Source organism: Chrysochloris asiatica, unplaced genomic scaffold, assembly GCF_000296735.1.
Source record: "Chrysochloris asiatica unplaced genomic scaffold, ChrAsi1.0 scaffold00341, whole genome shotgun sequence".
In the NCBI taxonomy this organism is placed as follows: domain Eukaryota; kingdom Metazoa; phylum Chordata; class Mammalia; order Afrosoricida; family Chrysochloridae; genus Chrysochloris; species Chrysochloris asiatica.
Genome location: NW_006408859.1, coordinates 1,265,724 through 1,283,589, shown reverse-complemented (window position 1 = coordinate 1,283,589; position 17,866 = coordinate 1,265,724). Strand labels below are relative to the sequence as shown.

Genomic DNA, 17,866 nt, shown 5'->3' with positions numbered 1-17,866 from the left:
TATATATGTTGTTGTTAAGTGCCATAGAGTCGCTTCTGACCCATAGCGACCCTGTATAGGGTTTCTGAGGAGCAGCTGGTAAGCTTGCACTGCCTAATCTCTGAGGCAGTGATTGTGAGGTGGGAAGATAGTGTCTACCACTCAGGGAGACACTGAGTGTGGTCCCCATCACAGTGCTGGTCTCTGAGCAGGAACTGGTTGAATGTTACAGGGTTGCCTCTTGCCTAGGGAAGCACATGCTTCTCTTCCTGAGAGTTTTCAGAAGGATCAGGGCTTGAGCTACTAGACAGCTAATTGCTGCTACCTCTGGCCCCCATTCCTCCACTCTAGCCCTTGGCAGCAGATCAAGGTCCTGCATTGGCATAGGGAAATTAGAAACTGAGGCCATTGTATCTTTGATTCAGGTGATAAAAGACTGGCTGTCCTTCAAAAAAACAGTCAGTCAAATTGGGAAAATGAAAAGCGTTTTCTTATGAAAACAATAAAACCCACACAGACTGATGCAAATAATTGAATTGGTGGGATCACTCAGCTGCTTTTTTGGTGATAGTCCAAATAAAGTGGAGATTTATTTGAAGTCACAGGGCTTGCCCTGCAATGCTACCAGAGCCTCCTTTTCTCAAAGCCCAGCGCTCTTTTTGTTCGGTGCTATGCCCACTCCCTGGCGTCCTGGTGTGGCGCTGTGGGTTAATGCGCCACACTGCAAAGCCGTTTGAACTGCAAGATCGGCGGCTCAAGCTATGGGTCGGAATCGACTCGATGGCATTTCACAACAACAATGCCCACTCCCTGCTCTCCCTTCTGCTTCCCGCCTCATGTCCTCCCTCTGGAAAAGGTTCTTCCTCTTTAGAAGCCAAGACCCAGACCAAGGCTTTTACAAGACTCACCTAGGACACTTGCACACGCGTCTTCGGTTTCCTTGATAAGAAAAAAAGAAGGGAGAAATGACTTTTCCCACTCCCCAGAAGTCTCTAAATACGGGCTTTTCTTTCCTTTCTTATTTTTTTGGGGGACTGTAACTCTTGAGAGCCCAGGTGAGAGTTTCTTGTCCCAGGAGCTAATTTTTATAAATTGCAAATACAGATGTGAGTGAACATGCTGAATCTGCCGACCTGATGTGGGACTCAAAAGAGAGAGGAGGGTAGAGAGGGGATTCAGAGCACACTTCAAATCGATTGTAGCTTTGACCCAGTCTTCCTCCGCCAAGGGCTCTCTGCCTTCCACAAAACCTCCGGGAGAGTGGAAAGCGGAGCGGAAAGCAACTTTAACGCGTTCACTCTTCGAGAAACTGTGTGGTCCAGGGGTCAGGGGTGCAGCACAGAAGCCCCAACCCCAAACTCCCCACGTGGAGCTAGTAGGGCAGAAACAGACCCCTCTCCACCCGACACCCTGACCCTGCCATGTTTCTCCAAGACTTACTGTAGCTGCAGATGACGGTGACAATCAAAGACAGAAGAAGGACCGAACAGAGTCCAGCCAGGGGCACCCAGATGTAGAGATCGCAGGTGAAGTCCAGTGACGACATCTTGTCCACTGACGACATCGAACGTGCTGACATTTAGGAACCAGCCTGCCCCCTCTCTACCCCCATCCAGTCCCACCACCCCTGGCACCTCTCCCAGCAGCTCAGCGTCCTGCGTCCCCTCCACTTGGACTGGTCTGCACTCCCCGCGCCCCCCCCCCCCATATCCCCTGGCCCGGCCCGTTGTGGCCAGCTCACCTCCGCGGCCTGCTGAGGTTCGACATGTGTCTGGACGCAAGGACACGTTGGTGGGAGCCACTGTAGGTGGTCGCGGCGCTGGCTTCGTGGTGGGCTTTTCTGTAGGGGCAACAGAGAGTAGTCGCGGGTCCTATTGGGGCCCTGGACGCGCATCCCATCCAGGCGCACCGGTAATAGACTGTCATCCGCGCGAACTCCACGATGGGGAGAAGGGACAGAGGTGGGGCTAACGGAACGGCCCGACCCTTGATGACCCTTCACGGCGGCAGTAGCCACCACCTCCGGCCCTCAGCGTCTGTAACCCACTGCCAGCCTTTGTCCAGAGCTCAACCAGCAGTCCTGGGAGCTCGGCTTGATACCTGCATTTTACTGATGAGCAAAAGGAGGCCCAGAACATTTAAGTCATTTGCCCCGGGTCACACCAGCATCGGAATTCTAACCGAATTTGACCAGACTGAAAAAGCCACTTCCAGTCCCTATTTAGCTACATCTTAGCCTCAGTTTCCTAGTTTGGGAAATGGGAACAGTATCGAATAGTCAGTCAGTCACCAAGGACATCATGAGTTCCAAAACGAGAGTCGTGTGACAAACGGGTATAGATGTGATTCTCAAATCGCCCTCCTCCCGACTCCACGAGGCGGACAGTGCTGCCCAGCGCCCCGCACCTGGGAGGAAGACCGGCACGAAGGCGCTGAAGTATATCACGGAGTTGCTCATGACAGAGCAGAAGTAGTAGCCTTCGTTTTCCTCCTGGAAACGGCTCAGGGTGAGCTTGAAGGTGTCAGGGGGGACCTTGGTACCCGAGATCAGCTCGCTGTTCAGCCCCTCCGCCGTCTTGATCCGGCTGTTGGTGATGTACAGGAGGAATTTGGGGCTGGCGAAGGCGTCGCGCCTCTGGAAGAGCCATGAGCAGCCCGACGCCCCGGTGTTTAGCAGCATCTCGCACTGCAACTCCACAGACTTGCCCAGGGTCGCCTCTACCCTTTGTGGAGACATCCGGAACTTATTCTGCGTTTGGGCCTTGGCGGCGTCTGCGGATGGCAGACAGCGAGCTGAGTTCGAAGCCCAGCGCTCCAGCCAGCCTCACCCGCCCTCATTCCCCGGCGAGGTCACAAACTCACCGAGCAGAAGGACCAGCGGCAGAAACAGGGCGGTCACCGGCGAGGCCATGGTGCGCTTCTCCGCGGCGCCGCCTCGCGCGAGGCTCACACCGACGGGAAGGCGCACCGCAACCGGCAGGGTGGGGAGGGGAGGTTGAGCCGTCCGGCCGGCCGCCCAATTTCGCTCGAGGAGGATGTGATGTCACTCCAGCCCCCCGCCAACAGAGTCACCTTCTTTTGCGTGGTTGTCACCTTCGAGACGGGTAAGGGAACTGGAGGCTGTGAATGGGGTCCATAGAGGAGGGCTTGCCAAGCAACCGGGAGACAGTTGAGAATTACGGGTTTGAAGAAAAGGGCTTGGGAATCAACCAACAAGCAACCCTTTACTGCCAAGTCGATTTCGACTCAGCGACCTTAGGGTTTTAAGACTGAAATCTTTACAGAAGCCGACTGTCGAAGCGGCTGGTGGGTTCCAATCACTAACCTTTGGGTACAGTTGACCCCTTAGCTCCTTATGCCCTGGGCTGGGCAATGGTTTTGAAATGGCTGTCTTGTGGCCTGTGAGCCGAGGATGAAGAGCGATTAAAGGAGGCATTGGAGAAGAGAGGGTGAGAGTGTCCTGGAAAGGAAGAAGAAGCGAGTGCCTACTTTCTTTGTGCTCAGCAGCATGTAGCCTTGGGGCTTTTTGTCTGCAAAATGGGCACTGAGAGCTGAGAAGGAAGAGGGGTAAAAGACCTGCCTGCTTCTCTGGAACTTGGGCAGAGCAGGGCTGTCACCTCCACCATAACTTTCATGAGCTGGGGCTGTGGGGCAGGCAACCCTCTGCTGACCACACCCTTCAGGGCCCTCTCCCAGAAGGTCCTGGAAACACACAGATTCCTCCCTCCTTCGGGCCATAGCACTCCAGTCTCTCCCAGTCAGTCCCCCAGGCATCCTGCTGTGGAAATTATTCCCCTAAAAGGTGTTCTAGGATCCTGCTGTGGCTATGTAAGATAAACACTGGACTGTTAATCATAAGGTCAGCAGTTCAAACCCACCATCCTCCTCAGGAACCCTATACAGATCGCACCTAACAACAGCAACAACAACATCAAAGGGCATCTGATAGTGCCATTCTGAAGGAAACTCATCTCTCTGACTTGGCTTAGGGAGCCTTTGGGTTCTGGTTGCTCTCAGTCTCCTGCCCCTGCCTTCTAAATCGGCTGCAGCTGCTGCACAGGGTTTGTTTGAGATATTTAAACTCCGTGCTCCGTTTTGCACTTGCTGTTTTCTTTTGCTTGGAATGTCCTCTATTAAAGCCTGGAGACCTACTCCAGTGCTGTCTGACCTCTAGATGCTCAGCAGGAACACACATGCCCCCTTCCTTTTTGCCTGCTGTTATCCTGAAAACTTCCAGCTCCATCGTCCTGATCTTTCCCTATTTCTCTCCTTCATGAATCCCATGATGGGTACAGCTGGCATTGCTGCTGCTTGGTTCTAGTCAGGCCACCTGGCATATCTTTTCCATGTGCCTGCCCCACCTATAATTTCTACCAGCTGAGGAAAGACTTCATGATGAGTAGCACCCCCTCCCCACCTCTGGCCCCGGATGTTATCATAGAGCATGGTCTGAGCTGAAGTCTTGGAACTGAACTCCCTTAGAGGGTCCAAACTCAGATGGCAGACGCTTGTTGTCATTACTTAGATTTCAATGCCACTCTTTCTCAACGTATTCAAGGTGATTACTTTAGCATGAAACATCAAATAGTTTATATTCAGAAAATTTTTTTAAATTACAAGAGTGATATATTGTTGAAAAATTTCAGACAACCCAAAAACGAATACAGGGAAAATCCACCATCTTTCTCTCCTCATGGTCATTCATTTTCCAGATAAAACCACATTTCCAGCTGAGTGAGTTCCTCAGGCATCATCTGTGCACAGACGGATGCTTAAGCATTGCTTTCTGTAGATGGGATTGTATTTTGTGTACATAGTTTTGCAACTTATTCTTTCTTACTTTACAGTATAAGAAGGAAAGTTTATTGTGTTGGCACGAGTAGAACCCACTCTTTTATTTATTTATGTATTTCTGTTTGCATAATAATATATATGGATTCTTTGATTTATTATACATAAATAAATAAAATAATGGCTTCTACTTGTGCCAAAACAAAAATATATATTACTATACAAGGAGCTCCTGGTAGCGTAGTGGTTACGAATAGGGCTACGAACTGCAAGTTCAGCAGTTTGAAACTACCAGCTTCTCCGCGGGAGAAAGATGAGGCTTTCTGCTCCTGTAAAGATTTACAGCCTTGGAAACCCTGTACAGGGTTGCTATGAGTTGGAACTGACTCCACAGCACATAACAACCACCATATAAGGAACTCTGGTAGCATAGTGGTTATGAGTTGGGCTGCTAACCTCAAGGGCAGCAGTTTGAAACTACTAACCATTCCTTGGGAAAAAGATGAGGCTTTCTTCTCCCATAAAGATTTACAACTTCGGAAACCCTCTGCAGGGTCTCTATGAGTTGGAACCAACTCTATAGAAGCAGCAGCACCACCACCATTTACTACATACATGTGTGACTGAATCAGAAGCAGTTGAAAACTACCAAGCTGCTCTCGGAGCTTGGAGTCAGAACTGACTTAACTCCATACAACACTGCTTATTTTGTCATTGTTGAGGAAATCTACAATGAAATATACACCAACTCAACAGTTTCTACATGTGACATTGATTGCATTCTTCGAGTTGTGCAATCATTCTCACCCTCCTTTCCTGAATTGTTCCTCCCCTCACACAGTGGTGTGGCACTGTGGGTTAATGTGCTGGGCTGCAAAGTTGGTTTGAACTGCAAGATTGGCAGTTCAACCTCACCAGCTGCTACTTGGCAACCCTATACAGTGTTGCTATGGTCAGAACCTACTTGATGTAACTAACAGAACAACAACATTATAAACTCACTGCCTCTCAATTTTCTACCTAATCTTTCTAGTTGCTGTTGTCAATGTCATATCATATAGATCTTGAAAGAACACAATGCTCAAGGTAGATAGTCTTTGCTGGTTAAGTGAAACTAGTATTTGGTGTTAAGAAGAGTTCAGAGGATAATTTTAGTTCAAAGTTTAAAGATTACTTGAGGGAAAAAGTTTTCAGAGGTTCATCCAGCCTCCACGGCTCCAGAAACTCCGGATTTCATGAAAGTTTGAAATTTTGTTCTGCATTTTCCCCATTTTGGCCAGGATTCTTCTATATAATCTTTGACCAAAATATTCAGTAATGATAGTCAGACACCATTCAGTTCTGTTCTCATGGCAAAGAAGACAGTTGTTCTTAGAGACGAAACAGTGCCTTTTCTCCTCCTATTCCTGACTCTCCTTCTTCCTGTGTTATTCCAAGTGAATACAGACCAATTGCTGTGCCTGGAATCTCCGTTTTTAAAAATGGGTGTTCTTTAGATGTTATTTCATATAAGTTCCCTATTAGTGTAGTGGTTATGAATCGGGCTGTAAACCACAAGGTCAGCAATTTGAAACTACCAGCTGTTCCGTGGGAGAAAGATGAGGCTTTCTGCTCCTGTAAAGATTTATAGCCTCGGAAACCCTGTACAGGGTCGCTATGAGTCAGAACCGACTCCATGGCACATAACAACAACAAACAACAATTAATGACACTAGGGAGTTTCTAAGTGCCAGAGAATACAAGAAAGATGTTTATCTGTGCTTTATTGATTTTGTAAAGGCTTTTGACTGTGTGAATCATGATGAACTATGGACAGCATTGCAGGAAATGGGAATTGTGGAAAACTTACTTATGCTTATGAGGAACCTGTACATAGATCAAGAGGCAGTCACTAGACAAGCAGACCAACCTGGAACAATTAGAGTGACAGAAGATACATCTTCAAAGAAAGATCATCAGGAAAAACCCAAAACAAAAATGGCAGTATGATTGGCTACTGCAAGAATAAACAAGTTGTTTGCTAGAAAGCCATCAAGACAAGCAATCAAGTTCCTTCAGAACAAACTCCCCTCTAAGAATGAAACTCAAAGGGAACAAACATTGATCTACTGTTGAGTGGAAGAGGGGGAAAGGCAGCAACAAAGAAATGGGCTGAATTCAACCATGTTCCATAGACTCCTGTTGACCTGAAGATGAGAGAGAAGAGGAAGGGCTGGTTTGTCCAAAGTGTGTTGAGACCTGGGGACACTGAGCCTATGGATAGGACATAGCCACAGAGGACTAGAGCTGAGAGTGAAGCATCCAGCTGATATGAAGTGAGGGGAGACGCACAAGAACACCCAAACTTGCAAACAGTACTCATTTGACCTAGCCTCGATGGCTTGATAATCAGAACTCAACTAGAGGAAGATAAAAAAAGAAAACAATTTTTAAAAATGTTTTATTGTGAATTATATGATAGTTTACATTAGTTTTACATTCATTCTATCATATATTGAAGAAAACAGTTTTTGATAGAGGAAATGAGGGTACAATTTGATGAAGTTGACCTACAGTCATGGAGGTGGTGGTGGTGGTTATGTGCCGTGGAGTCAGTTCTGACTCATAGCGACCTTGTACAGGGTTTCCGAGGCTGTAAATCTTTACAGGAGCAGAAAGCCTCATCTTTCTCCTGCGGAGCAGCTGATAGTTTCGAATTGCTGACCTTGGGGCTCGCGGCTGAATTCGTAACCACTATGCTACCAGTAGCTCAAAATACCAACAGAGAGGGAAGGAGTCTTCACATCAAGTATCAATGCTATCCCCTCTGTATACAGGGTAGATAGGGACAGGCAACTTAGACATTGGCTACCTAAAATGAGGGGACGATAAAGGCACAAAGTGACTGACTTTCAAGGTTTCAAGAGGGAGTTTAGTTTAAGAGTGTGTGGGGGAAGAAAGATTCTCCACTGAATAGTTTTCATCTTGTCTAGATGGGTCTGGTAAAAAGAGATGGGGATAAGAGTCTTAGGATTCAATAGTGAGTAATTGTTATCATGACTAATTGCAGCTGTTGCAATTGTAAAGGTAGAAGTTTTGTAACCAAAATGGAGGAGTAGTTAATCTTACAGTCCATAAACAGAAGACCCTAGGACCATCAAGGGAGAAGAGCCCAAGCAGAATGTAGGACCTTATCCAGAGAATCAGCACCACCACAGAAGGAGGCAGAGATGTGGACATGGAGAGAGGGAGCAACTGAGGACTCTAGATTCATGAAAAGAGAGGGACTGAGAGCTGGCAGCCAGGAGGCAGACTTTCAGAGTGTGCCCTTTGGTGGTATAAATTACTATATATGCCTGAGTGTTTAAAACAAAAAGGGGAAAAATAAAAGAGCTAAAATGAATAGAAATTCAGTTAATTGGTAGTACATGGAGGGGATTATAATCATTGTAATGAAACAAAGTACATGATTTGTTGAATGTAAAACTGCTGATCTGCCCTGTAAACTTTTACTCAATTCACAATAAAAACTTAAAAAAAAAAAAGTTTGCAACTTCAGAAACAGTTTAAGCAGTTCTACATTGCCATATAGGGTCTCTGAGTCAGAATAGACTTAAAGGCAATGGACTTTTTATTTTAATAGGAAAAAAAAAAGGCAGTCAATAGACTAGAACATAGAGATCTATGGTTCAAAATCAAGAAAGATGGGAACCAGGGTTGTATTCTTTCACCATACTTACTCAATCTATGTGCTGAGCAAATTAACCAAGAAGATGGATTGTATGAAGAAGAATGTGGCATCAGGATTGGTGGGAGGCTCATTAATAACCTGCAATATACAAATGATACAACCTTGCTTGCTGAAAGCAAAAAGGACCTGAACTACTTACTGATGAAGATGAAAGACCATAGTCTACAGTATAGGTTGTACCTCAATGTAAAGAAAGCAAAAATCCTAACAACTGGACCAGTAATTAACATCATGATAAATGGAGAAAAGACTGACGTTGTCAAAAACTTCATTTTGCTTGGATCCACTATCAACACTCATGGAAACAGCAGTCATGAAATCAAATGATGTATTTATTACATTGGGAAAATCTACTGCACAAGACCTCTTTAAAGTGTTTAAGAGCAAAGATGTCAGTTTGAGGACTAAGGTACACCTAGCCCAAGCCATAAGGACCTCTGGTAGCATAGTGGTTATGAGTTGGGCTGCTGACTTTAAGGTCAGCAGTTTGAAACTGTCAACCATTCTGAGAAACAAACATTTACAGCCTTGGAAATCCTATACAGGGTTGCTATGAGTCAGAACTGACTCCGTGGCACAAAACCAACCAACCAACCAACCATCCATCCAACCAACCAACCAACCAACCAACCAACCCAAGCCATGGTATTTTCCATAGCCTCATATGCATGTGAAACTTGGATAATGAATAAGGAAGACTATAGAAGAATTGATGTATATGCGTGAGGGATGGTGTTGAAGAAGAATATTAAAAGTCCCATGGACTGCCAGAAGAACAAACAAACCTGTGTTGGAAGAAGTACAGCTAGAATGCTCCTTAGAGACCAGGAAGATAAGACTTCGTTTCTCATACTTTGGACATATTATCCTAAGGGACCTGCCCCTGGAGAAGGATATCATGCTTGGTAGAGGGTCAGCGAAAAAAAGGAAGACTCTCAAAGAGATGGATTGACACAGTAGAGACTGCAGTGGACTCAATTTTAACGATGATTGTGAGGATGTTGCGGGACCAGGCAGTGTTTCTGCTGTGCATAAGGTTGTTATGAGTCAGAACCGGCTTGATGGTACCTAACAACAGGAAATTTCTAATTTTTTACTATTCTCATGGTAGCTGCAGCAGATGCATTATACCTGCCTCACTGAGAATTTATGCTAGTTTGTACATGTCAGCATTTACAACTGGAAACTAATGAAGGCTAGGGAAGGATAAACCTTTGGAATGATGGTTATAACTCCCTGGCATCACATAGAGGTATGTGTGTGTGTACTGTCCATTAACTCACATAAATGAGAGAGCAAGGAAACAGTCAAGCCCACACAGGCCACCAAGATAGCAATCTGTCTTTTAGATCTCACTTTCCTATTTTGCTTTGCCCTTGCGCTCACTTTAAGAGAAGTGTCAAATGACCTTGCTGGTCAAAGGATGCAAGCAGGAGGATGAGAAAGGGGATGATGAGCAACAAAATTATACCTTATCCAATGAAGGAGGAATAATGGGGGAAGTGTCAACCCCCAGATACTTGGATCTTGAAAACCATATCCTTAATTACAATGGTGGCCAAATTCTGGAGTGAAGTGCTTGAAGAAAGAGTAGCCCCACCTCAGTTTCCAGGAATTGAGTTTCAGCTGACTTGGGGGCTTTCAGCTTTGTAGCTAAGAAAAGTGCTAGCTATGGGGGAGTGGTAGCTATTTGTACAAAGTACCACAGGTGGGGGTGGTACATGCCAAGGCAACATGTGAAAGCCACCAAGGAGGGCTTGTGACCCCAATTATATTTTTTACAGAATGTAGTGGATTCTCAGAGCAACCACAATGACATCCGCCCTGCAGCAGACAGGATAGCAGATGTGCTTGCACAGGTTTTGGGGATGCTTGCTTGTTTTTGGACCAGATATGAAAAACCTAGGTTCAGCCTGCCCATACGTAGCCAAGTAAGTTCCCAGACCCCATAGTGCAGCACTTAAATAAGATGGAGCAAAGAACTGGAGACAGTTGTGTTCATCGAGCAAGTGTCTAGATTGAGACAAGGTGAAATAGTAACTAGTTTCTATGCTGAGTTTAAGCAGGTCTTTAATCTGTAACATGTGGAATGGACCTGACAACAATGGGTTTGGCTGTTAACAACCTTGCAGTTAACAATCCAGTGCTTATTCTACAGCACCACACTAGGACTCCAGAAAGACATTTACTTGTGCTTTATTTATTATGCAAAGGCTTTTGACTGTGTAGGTCGTGGCAATCTATGGATAACATTGTGAAGAATGGGCACATCCGAACACTTGATTGTGCTCATGAGGAACCTATACATAGACCAAGAGGCACTTGTTTGAAAAGAACAAAGGGATACTGAGTGATTTTAAATCAGCAAAGGTGTGAGCCAGGGTTGTAACCTTTCACCATACTTATTCAATGTGTATGCTGAGCAAATAATCCGTGAAGCTGGATTATATGAAGAAGAATGTGGTATCAGGATTGGTGGACACTCATTAACAATATGCGATATGCAGATAATACAACCTTGCTTTCTGAAAGTGAAGAGGATTTAAACTACTTACTGATCAGTAAGTAATCTTCAGTATGGATTGCACCTCAATGTAAAGAAAACAAAAATCCTCACAACTGGACCAATAAATAACATTACGATAAATGTAGAAAAGATTGAAGTTGGCAAAGACTTCATTTTGCTTGGATCCACAATCAGCACTCATTGGAATCAGCAGTCAAGAAATTTAATGACTTACTGCATTAGGCAAATCTACTGCATAAGGCCTCTTTAAAGTGTGAAAGAGCAAAGCTGTCAGTTTGAAAACTAAAGTACACCTGATGCAGATCATGATATTTTCAGTCACCTCCTATGCATGTGAAAGTTGGACAAGGAATAAAGAAGACCATAGAAGATTTGATACATTTGAATTATGATGTTGGTGAAGACTATTAAAAGTACCATGGACTTGCAGAAGAATAAACAAGTCTGTGTTGGAAGAATTACAGCAAGAATGCTCCTTAGAAGGTAGGATGATAAGACTTCATCCTTCATCTCTCATATTCTTGACATGTTATCAGGAGGGACCAGTCCCTGGAGAAGGACATCATGCTTGGTAAAGTGGAGGGTTGAGGAAAAAGAGGAAGACCCCAAAGAGATGGATTGATACAGTGATATCAGCAGTTGTCTCAAATGTAGCAACAATTGTGAGGCTGGCACTGGACCGGTCAGTGTTTCATTGTATTGTATGAGCCAGAACTGATTCAAAGGTACCATACGACAACAGTATGGTGTATGTTGACTAGGTTTCAGCAGGACTTCCAGACAAAGACAGAGTAAGAATAAAGGCCTAAAGAAGCTACTTCTGAGAATCAGCTAATGAAAACCCTGTGGATTGCAATGGTCGGGTCCCTTTGTACATCAGGCCTCAATAAATTGGGGGCTGGCTTGATGGAATGGCTAAACATTAAAGAAGGAGAAGGAGGAACAGGAGAAAGAGTGATGCATTCAAAAGCAAGATAAAAATACTTGTTGATGTCGTAGTAGAACTGAACTAAGGACTTGCTGAGCTCTGTTTTCAGGTAGGCAGAGACACCAAGGGTTTGGCCTGTTTAGCTAACAGTGCTTCAACTTTGGAGGAAGTCTGGAGCCAGGCTTTCCGCTTGAAACAGTTCTTAGGCTTGGACTTCCCTTGGTTAAAGACTAGAAAAAGCAATGTGCATCTCCAGCATCATGGCTCTTGTGGGGTTTTTCCCCTGCAGTGGTGGGAGGACAAGACAGAGGCCAGACCTGCTTCATCCACTTGTCACCACTGGACGTGAACCCAAAGCCACTAGTGTAAACAGGCCTAGTACGACCTGGAGTCCTTGGAACTCAGAGTTTTTTTTTTTTTTAAAAAAAAAAAAAAGAAGAAGGAATGAGGAGGAAAAGGCTTTAAAAATTTTTTCAGTTAAGATGAACCTACACACACATTCAAAGTTAAAATGATAAAGAAGGACATTGGACTCAAAGAAAGACTTAGCAATTTGGACATGGGAATAATGGAACAATCTGAAAAAACTTTAAAATAAGAGAACAAGAATGTATTTAAAATGCCAAAATTAAACAGTTGAATATAGTAAATAGTGCAAATGAAAATTCTGTAATCTAGGATACATTTTAGACTGGATATAGCTGAAGGAATAATTAGTGACTTGAAAGATAGCATTGAGGAATTCATATAGAATGTAACACTGGAAGATGAAGACAGATGGAGCATGAAAAAGCTGTTGGGATGTAGATAACTACTGTGGAACTCAATAGACTGGTTGGTAGGATTTCAGGAAGAGAAGAATCAAGGAACAACAAGAAGGAATCCTGGAAGAGATCTTGGCTGAGAAATTTCCACAATTAAAGGCACAAATCCTCAGACTAAAAGTACTCTCAAAGCACCAAATAGGATGAGTAAAATATATCTGTACATAACCAAGTGTGATGCAGTGAAATACTTAATATGGTTTTGTAATTTCCACTAAATGATGGAGTGAGACCATACAAATAGGGTGTTTTTGTTGTTGGTAAGTGCCGTAGAGTCGATTCTGACCAATAATGACCTTGTATAGGGTTTCCAAGGAGCAGCTGGTGAGCTTGAACCACAGATCTTGCAGTTCAAACAACTTTGCAGTCTGACGCATTAGCCCACAAAGCCACACCAGGACTCCATATGCACAAATAGGGTGTAGGGAGTGTCAGTGTGGGGACTGGTCAGTTTGCCCTTCTACTAGGTTTAAAATGAGCTATCTCAGAATTGGAAAAGGGGATCTAGAAAGAGGGGAGTGCTCCAAGAATGGCGCATGTCCTTTGGAGTCTGTGATCCCTGCACACTGAACCTCCTTGATGCAGGCATCAGAGAGCTGTGACACCAGATAGTGCAGCAAAGGCAGCAGCAAGAGCCTGAGACAGAGCATTGGGTTTCCGGGCCCCCAGAGCAAGAAAGTTGAATACCTTCAGGCAGGAAGTTCACTTGCAGAATGGGGTATCTCCAGGTACTTAAATCAGGGGAGCTAGCTTTGCTGACCTATGAAGCTAGAGCTGAATGACTTTGGGCTGAGGCTTATGGCAAAGTGAAGTGCCCTGTAGGCATTTTTTGGCAGCATGAAAAGAGCTTTGTAACATTGTTCAAGCAGGACAAAGGCCGCAGGGATAGATAGCCAAGAGGCTAAGAGTCAGAGACAGGTGTGCTTGTGGGCATGGCTAAGAGGACTTTGACCAGAAGAACTGTATCTTGATCATTTCTGATCCTGTCATCTGTTTACTTCCCTAATAAGCCCATAAGTATGAGTATTATCTGTGAGTTCTGGGTGGACATTGCAATGGATTATTGAACCCAGCAGAATAGAGAGTGCTGTGGGAAGGATGGCTGGTATCAAAATTTGTACAGAAAGTAGGAGGGTGGAAGCAGTCTGACTTTTGCTTCATAGGGATTGGCCTTGGGCTGATGTTGAGTTTGATTCTCCTGCATCAGACATGTCTTTTACCAAGTGAACCAAAAAATAACAAGAGCAAAGAGAGGAAAGTATCCCAGAAAGCTGGGCAATATGCTTGGGGGGATCTGCAGTTGCAACTTGGAAGGGCAGAGAGAAGAAACTGAGCAGCTGTAATGGGAGAAAACTCATAGGTTCCATCATACATCTGACCACATCATCCTCCCACCCCCTTCAATGCTGACACATACTTGCTTTAACATTAGGTTGGGTCAAACCACTGAAGATCTTTCAAGAATATTCAAGTAGAAATATTATGTGTGGAATGCAACTGGAGAGCCAGCATTTGAATGATGCAAGAGTAAGTAGGATTGCAAAGGGAGCTTCTGAAGAAAGAGACGTGCAGAAGGACATTTGGAGAAGACCACATTTTTGGGGAGGATGGAAGAAAACACATAGAAGATGATATTTAGCATTGGTATAGAAAATTTGGATGGGGCTTGAGAGGAGGTGGGTTGGGCAGATTTGGGCTATAAAGGAGGCCTGGAAAGGGCTTTTAAGACTAGGACAGGAAGAGATTGTAAACTCGTGTCCTTCATCCTTATTACTGGTTGATAATTAGATGAGAGCCTCATGGGGAGGACATGATGGGTAGGGTGGGGAGTTGATGGCAATGATGGATGATTTGGCATTGGCTTCGGGAATTCATAAATTGCTCACTCATTTCAATATGTTTCTACCATTTTTGTCTTTTTAAATTATGAAAACATTTAACACAGAAAAACAGTCCAAATAATATAAAAACACCCTTAGAGCTAATAATGTTAACCAGGTGTCATAACATTCAGACGAATGTTACAGATACACTTAGATACACCAATACTCCCAAGTTCCACCCCTTATCTGCTTCCCAGGAGAAAAAAAAAAAAAAAAAGGATTTATCAATTATGAGAGAAAGAAGTTAAATTTCCAACTGTGATCATAGATTTAAATATTTCTCCCTTGGATTCTATTTTTTGACTCATAGATTTTGAAATTATTGGGTATGTACACATTTAAAATTGTTCTGTCTTATTGGCAAATTGACACTTTTATCATTCTGAAATTTCTCTTTATCTCTGGTAATTCTTTGTTTTGAAGTCTGCTTTGATAATACAGCCACTCCAGCTTTTATGTACTTCCTGTTTGCATGAAATAAATATGTTTCTATCCTTGTCTCTCACTGTTTTAATACTTTCTCTATATTGGTATATACTTATTAACTGTCTATAGTATTTTATGGGAATGTTTCATATGCAGAACTGGTATACTGTATGTCTTTGAATTATGTTGATGTATATAGACTAATTTCATTTATTTTAAATGTTGTGTACTATCATTATCTTGTGATGTCCAATCCAGTGTACTTCAAGACAGACTAACTATATACCTCAAAGCAGACTGTGCTTGAAGACACACATAATTTTTTTAGTAAAAAAATTTTATTATGGTAAAATACATCTAACAAAGCCTTTTAACCATGTTTAAAACATATTTTATAAATAGAATTTTTACTTCAGAATAGTTTTACATGTAATGCTTTTTTTTTTTTTTAATTTTGAATTGAATGATAGTTTACATGGGAGAACATAGGTTTTACACTCATCGTTTCATTGCAGTGATTACAATCTCCTCTGCGTATCATTCAACAGTATTTGCTTCTATTCCCTCTGTTTTTTTTTTGGGGGGGGGCGGGGATGCATACAAAAACACTCAAGAATACATAATAATTTAAACAACCAAAGGGCACATTCTGTAAGCCTGCCTACTGGCTTCCAGCACACAATCTTTCTCTTTCCATGAGTCTAGAGTCCTCAGTTGTTCTCTCTCTCCATGTCCTCATCTCTGCCTCCATCTCTGGTGTCACTGCTTTTCTGGGTAGGGTCCCACATTCCACTTGTGCTCTTCTCCCTTGATGGTCCTAGGGTCCTCTGTTCCTGGACTGTAAGATTAACTACTCCCCACTTTTTTATTACAAAACTTCTACCTTTACAGTTGTGACGATTGTGATCAGCCATGATAACAATAATTCATGACTGAATCATAAGAATCTTACCCCATCTCCTTTCTTTAACCATTTTTAAATGCACAGTTCATTGACATTAACTATATTCACCATGTTGTGAAGCAATCACCACTCTATTTCTGGATATTTTCTTTACCCTTAACAAAAACTCTGTATCCCTTGAGCAGTATCTCCCCATTCCGTATATTTTAAGTGGGATCATGCAATATTTGTCACATAATGCTTTCAGGGTTCACCCACATTGTAGCATGTATCAGGATTTCATTTCTCTGTATGTCTGAATGATAATCCATTGCATGTTTGTATCACATTATGTTTATTCAGCTATTAATGGACATTTAGGTTGTTTCCACCTATTGGCTATTGTGAGTTGTTGTTGTTGTTGTTATGTGCCATGGAGTCAGTTCCAACTCATAGCGACCCTGTGCAGGGTTTCCAAGGCTGTAAATCTTTACGGGAGCAGAAAGCCTCATCTTTCTCCCGTGGAACGGCTGGTAGTTTCGAACTACTGACCTTGCGGTTCGCAGCCCGATTCGTAACCACTATGCTACCAGAGCTCCTTATGAGTAGTGCTGCAGTTAATATTGTTGTACACTTACCTTTTGTATTACTGATTTCAATTCTTTTGAGTATATGCCTGGAAGTACAATTACTGCTTGGCTTTTAATTGTATGTTTGGCTTCTTTTTTTTTTTTTTCCTCTTAAGCTGTTCAGATTTATTTATCCTTTAATAGCTGAAGCATTAAACAATGACATTTTTACTTTCAATACTTAATAATGTTGCATTCATTATATTTGAGATTGCTTAGCTTTCTCATGGAGAAAAAAAGAGCCTACGTATAAACCTTTTATAGTATTCACATACTAGTCCTGCAACACAATGTTAATATAAAAGTTTTACTGATACTTGGACAATTTCTATGATGTGGGCAGAGACATCAATAAGAGTGACTGTCATCTGACCAGTCTTGAAAGCCAACAGCTATGATTTTTCATCCACTGTTGAATCCATTTCAGTATCTGGTTAATAGTATTCTCTAGATCTTCTGGGTTATCGCTAACTAACTGGCGTACTATTTCTTCACTGTAGGAGGCTCTAGCGTCTTCATAAAGAACTTGAAAAATTTCACACTAAATATTGTCTTGTAGTTTCTTTTCATTATAACCCCTTGTTTCAAGTCTGTTGTATAGCATGCTATTATCTGTTCTCAGCACAAAAACGATAGGAAACCAGCGTTCAGGGAAGAAGTCACAACCATGGTAATCAACAATCACGCCACCTTCTTTCATTTAGTTTTCTAACTCATTAATGACTCTATCTTCATCTAAAATGGGACAATCATACTCTTCATCATAGCCTCCTATAACTGTCTTTCTTTAGCTAAATCACCCACATTAATGTATTTCAGTCCTGATCTTGATGCAAGTTCTTTGCCTAGTGTGTTTTTTTCCAACTCCTGGTGTACCCGTGAGCAAGATGTTCGGCTGCAACATGGTCCTCACTGTGATAGCCTGTGTTTGGCTTCTTAAGGAGCCATGGAATTGTTCTCCTTAGGGAATCCTTTTCTAGACTCTCAACTACCATTGGTTCTCTTTCATGAAGGATCTGCCTAAAGGGCAAATGCCTGTTTCTAGGCTTCTGGGGGAGTCCTGGTGTGTTGCTGTTGGAGAAGCACTGAACTGCTAACTACAAGGTTGGCAGGTCAAACCTTAGGAATGTATTTGCCTGAGGAGAGTCCCGAAGAGTCAAGCAAAAAAGGAGACTTGAAGAAAGACTGGAGGAACAGCACCTTATGGTAGACTCGTAGACCTTATGACTCTGTTGTTTTTAAGAACCATCCAGTTAGTTCCAATTC

The 17,866-nt window shown here is 43.2% G+C and overlaps 1 protein-coding gene and 1 pseudogene across 2 annotated transcripts in view; both read right to left on the bottom strand.

The window, feature by feature from the left end:
* Positions 1–2,915, bottom strand: part of CD8A (CD8a molecule) — a 4,694-nt gene extending 1,779 nt beyond the window's left edge. The window contains exons 1-5 of one of the 2 annotated variants that reach the window (XM_006875859.1): positions 2,842–2,915; positions 2,386–2,751; positions 1,721–1,819; positions 1,420–1,533; positions 888–918 (exon numbers count right to left, since the gene is read on the bottom strand). In XM_006875859.1, the coding sequence (XP_006875921.1) occupies positions 888–918; positions 1,420–1,533; positions 1,721–1,819; positions 2,386–2,751; positions 2,842–2,890 (659 nt within the window). In that variant the 5' untranslated portion in view covers positions 2,891–2,915. The remainder of the gene's footprint in view (positions 1–887; positions 919–1,419; positions 1,534–1,720; positions 1,820–2,385; positions 2,752–2,841) is intronic. The other variant, XM_006875858.1, reaches the window with a different exon arrangement.
* A 10-nt stretch (positions 2,916–2,925) lies between these two features.
* On the bottom strand, positions 2,926–17,504 carry LOC102829422 (annotated as a pseudogene).
* Positions 17,505–17,866: the final 362 nt, after the last annotated feature.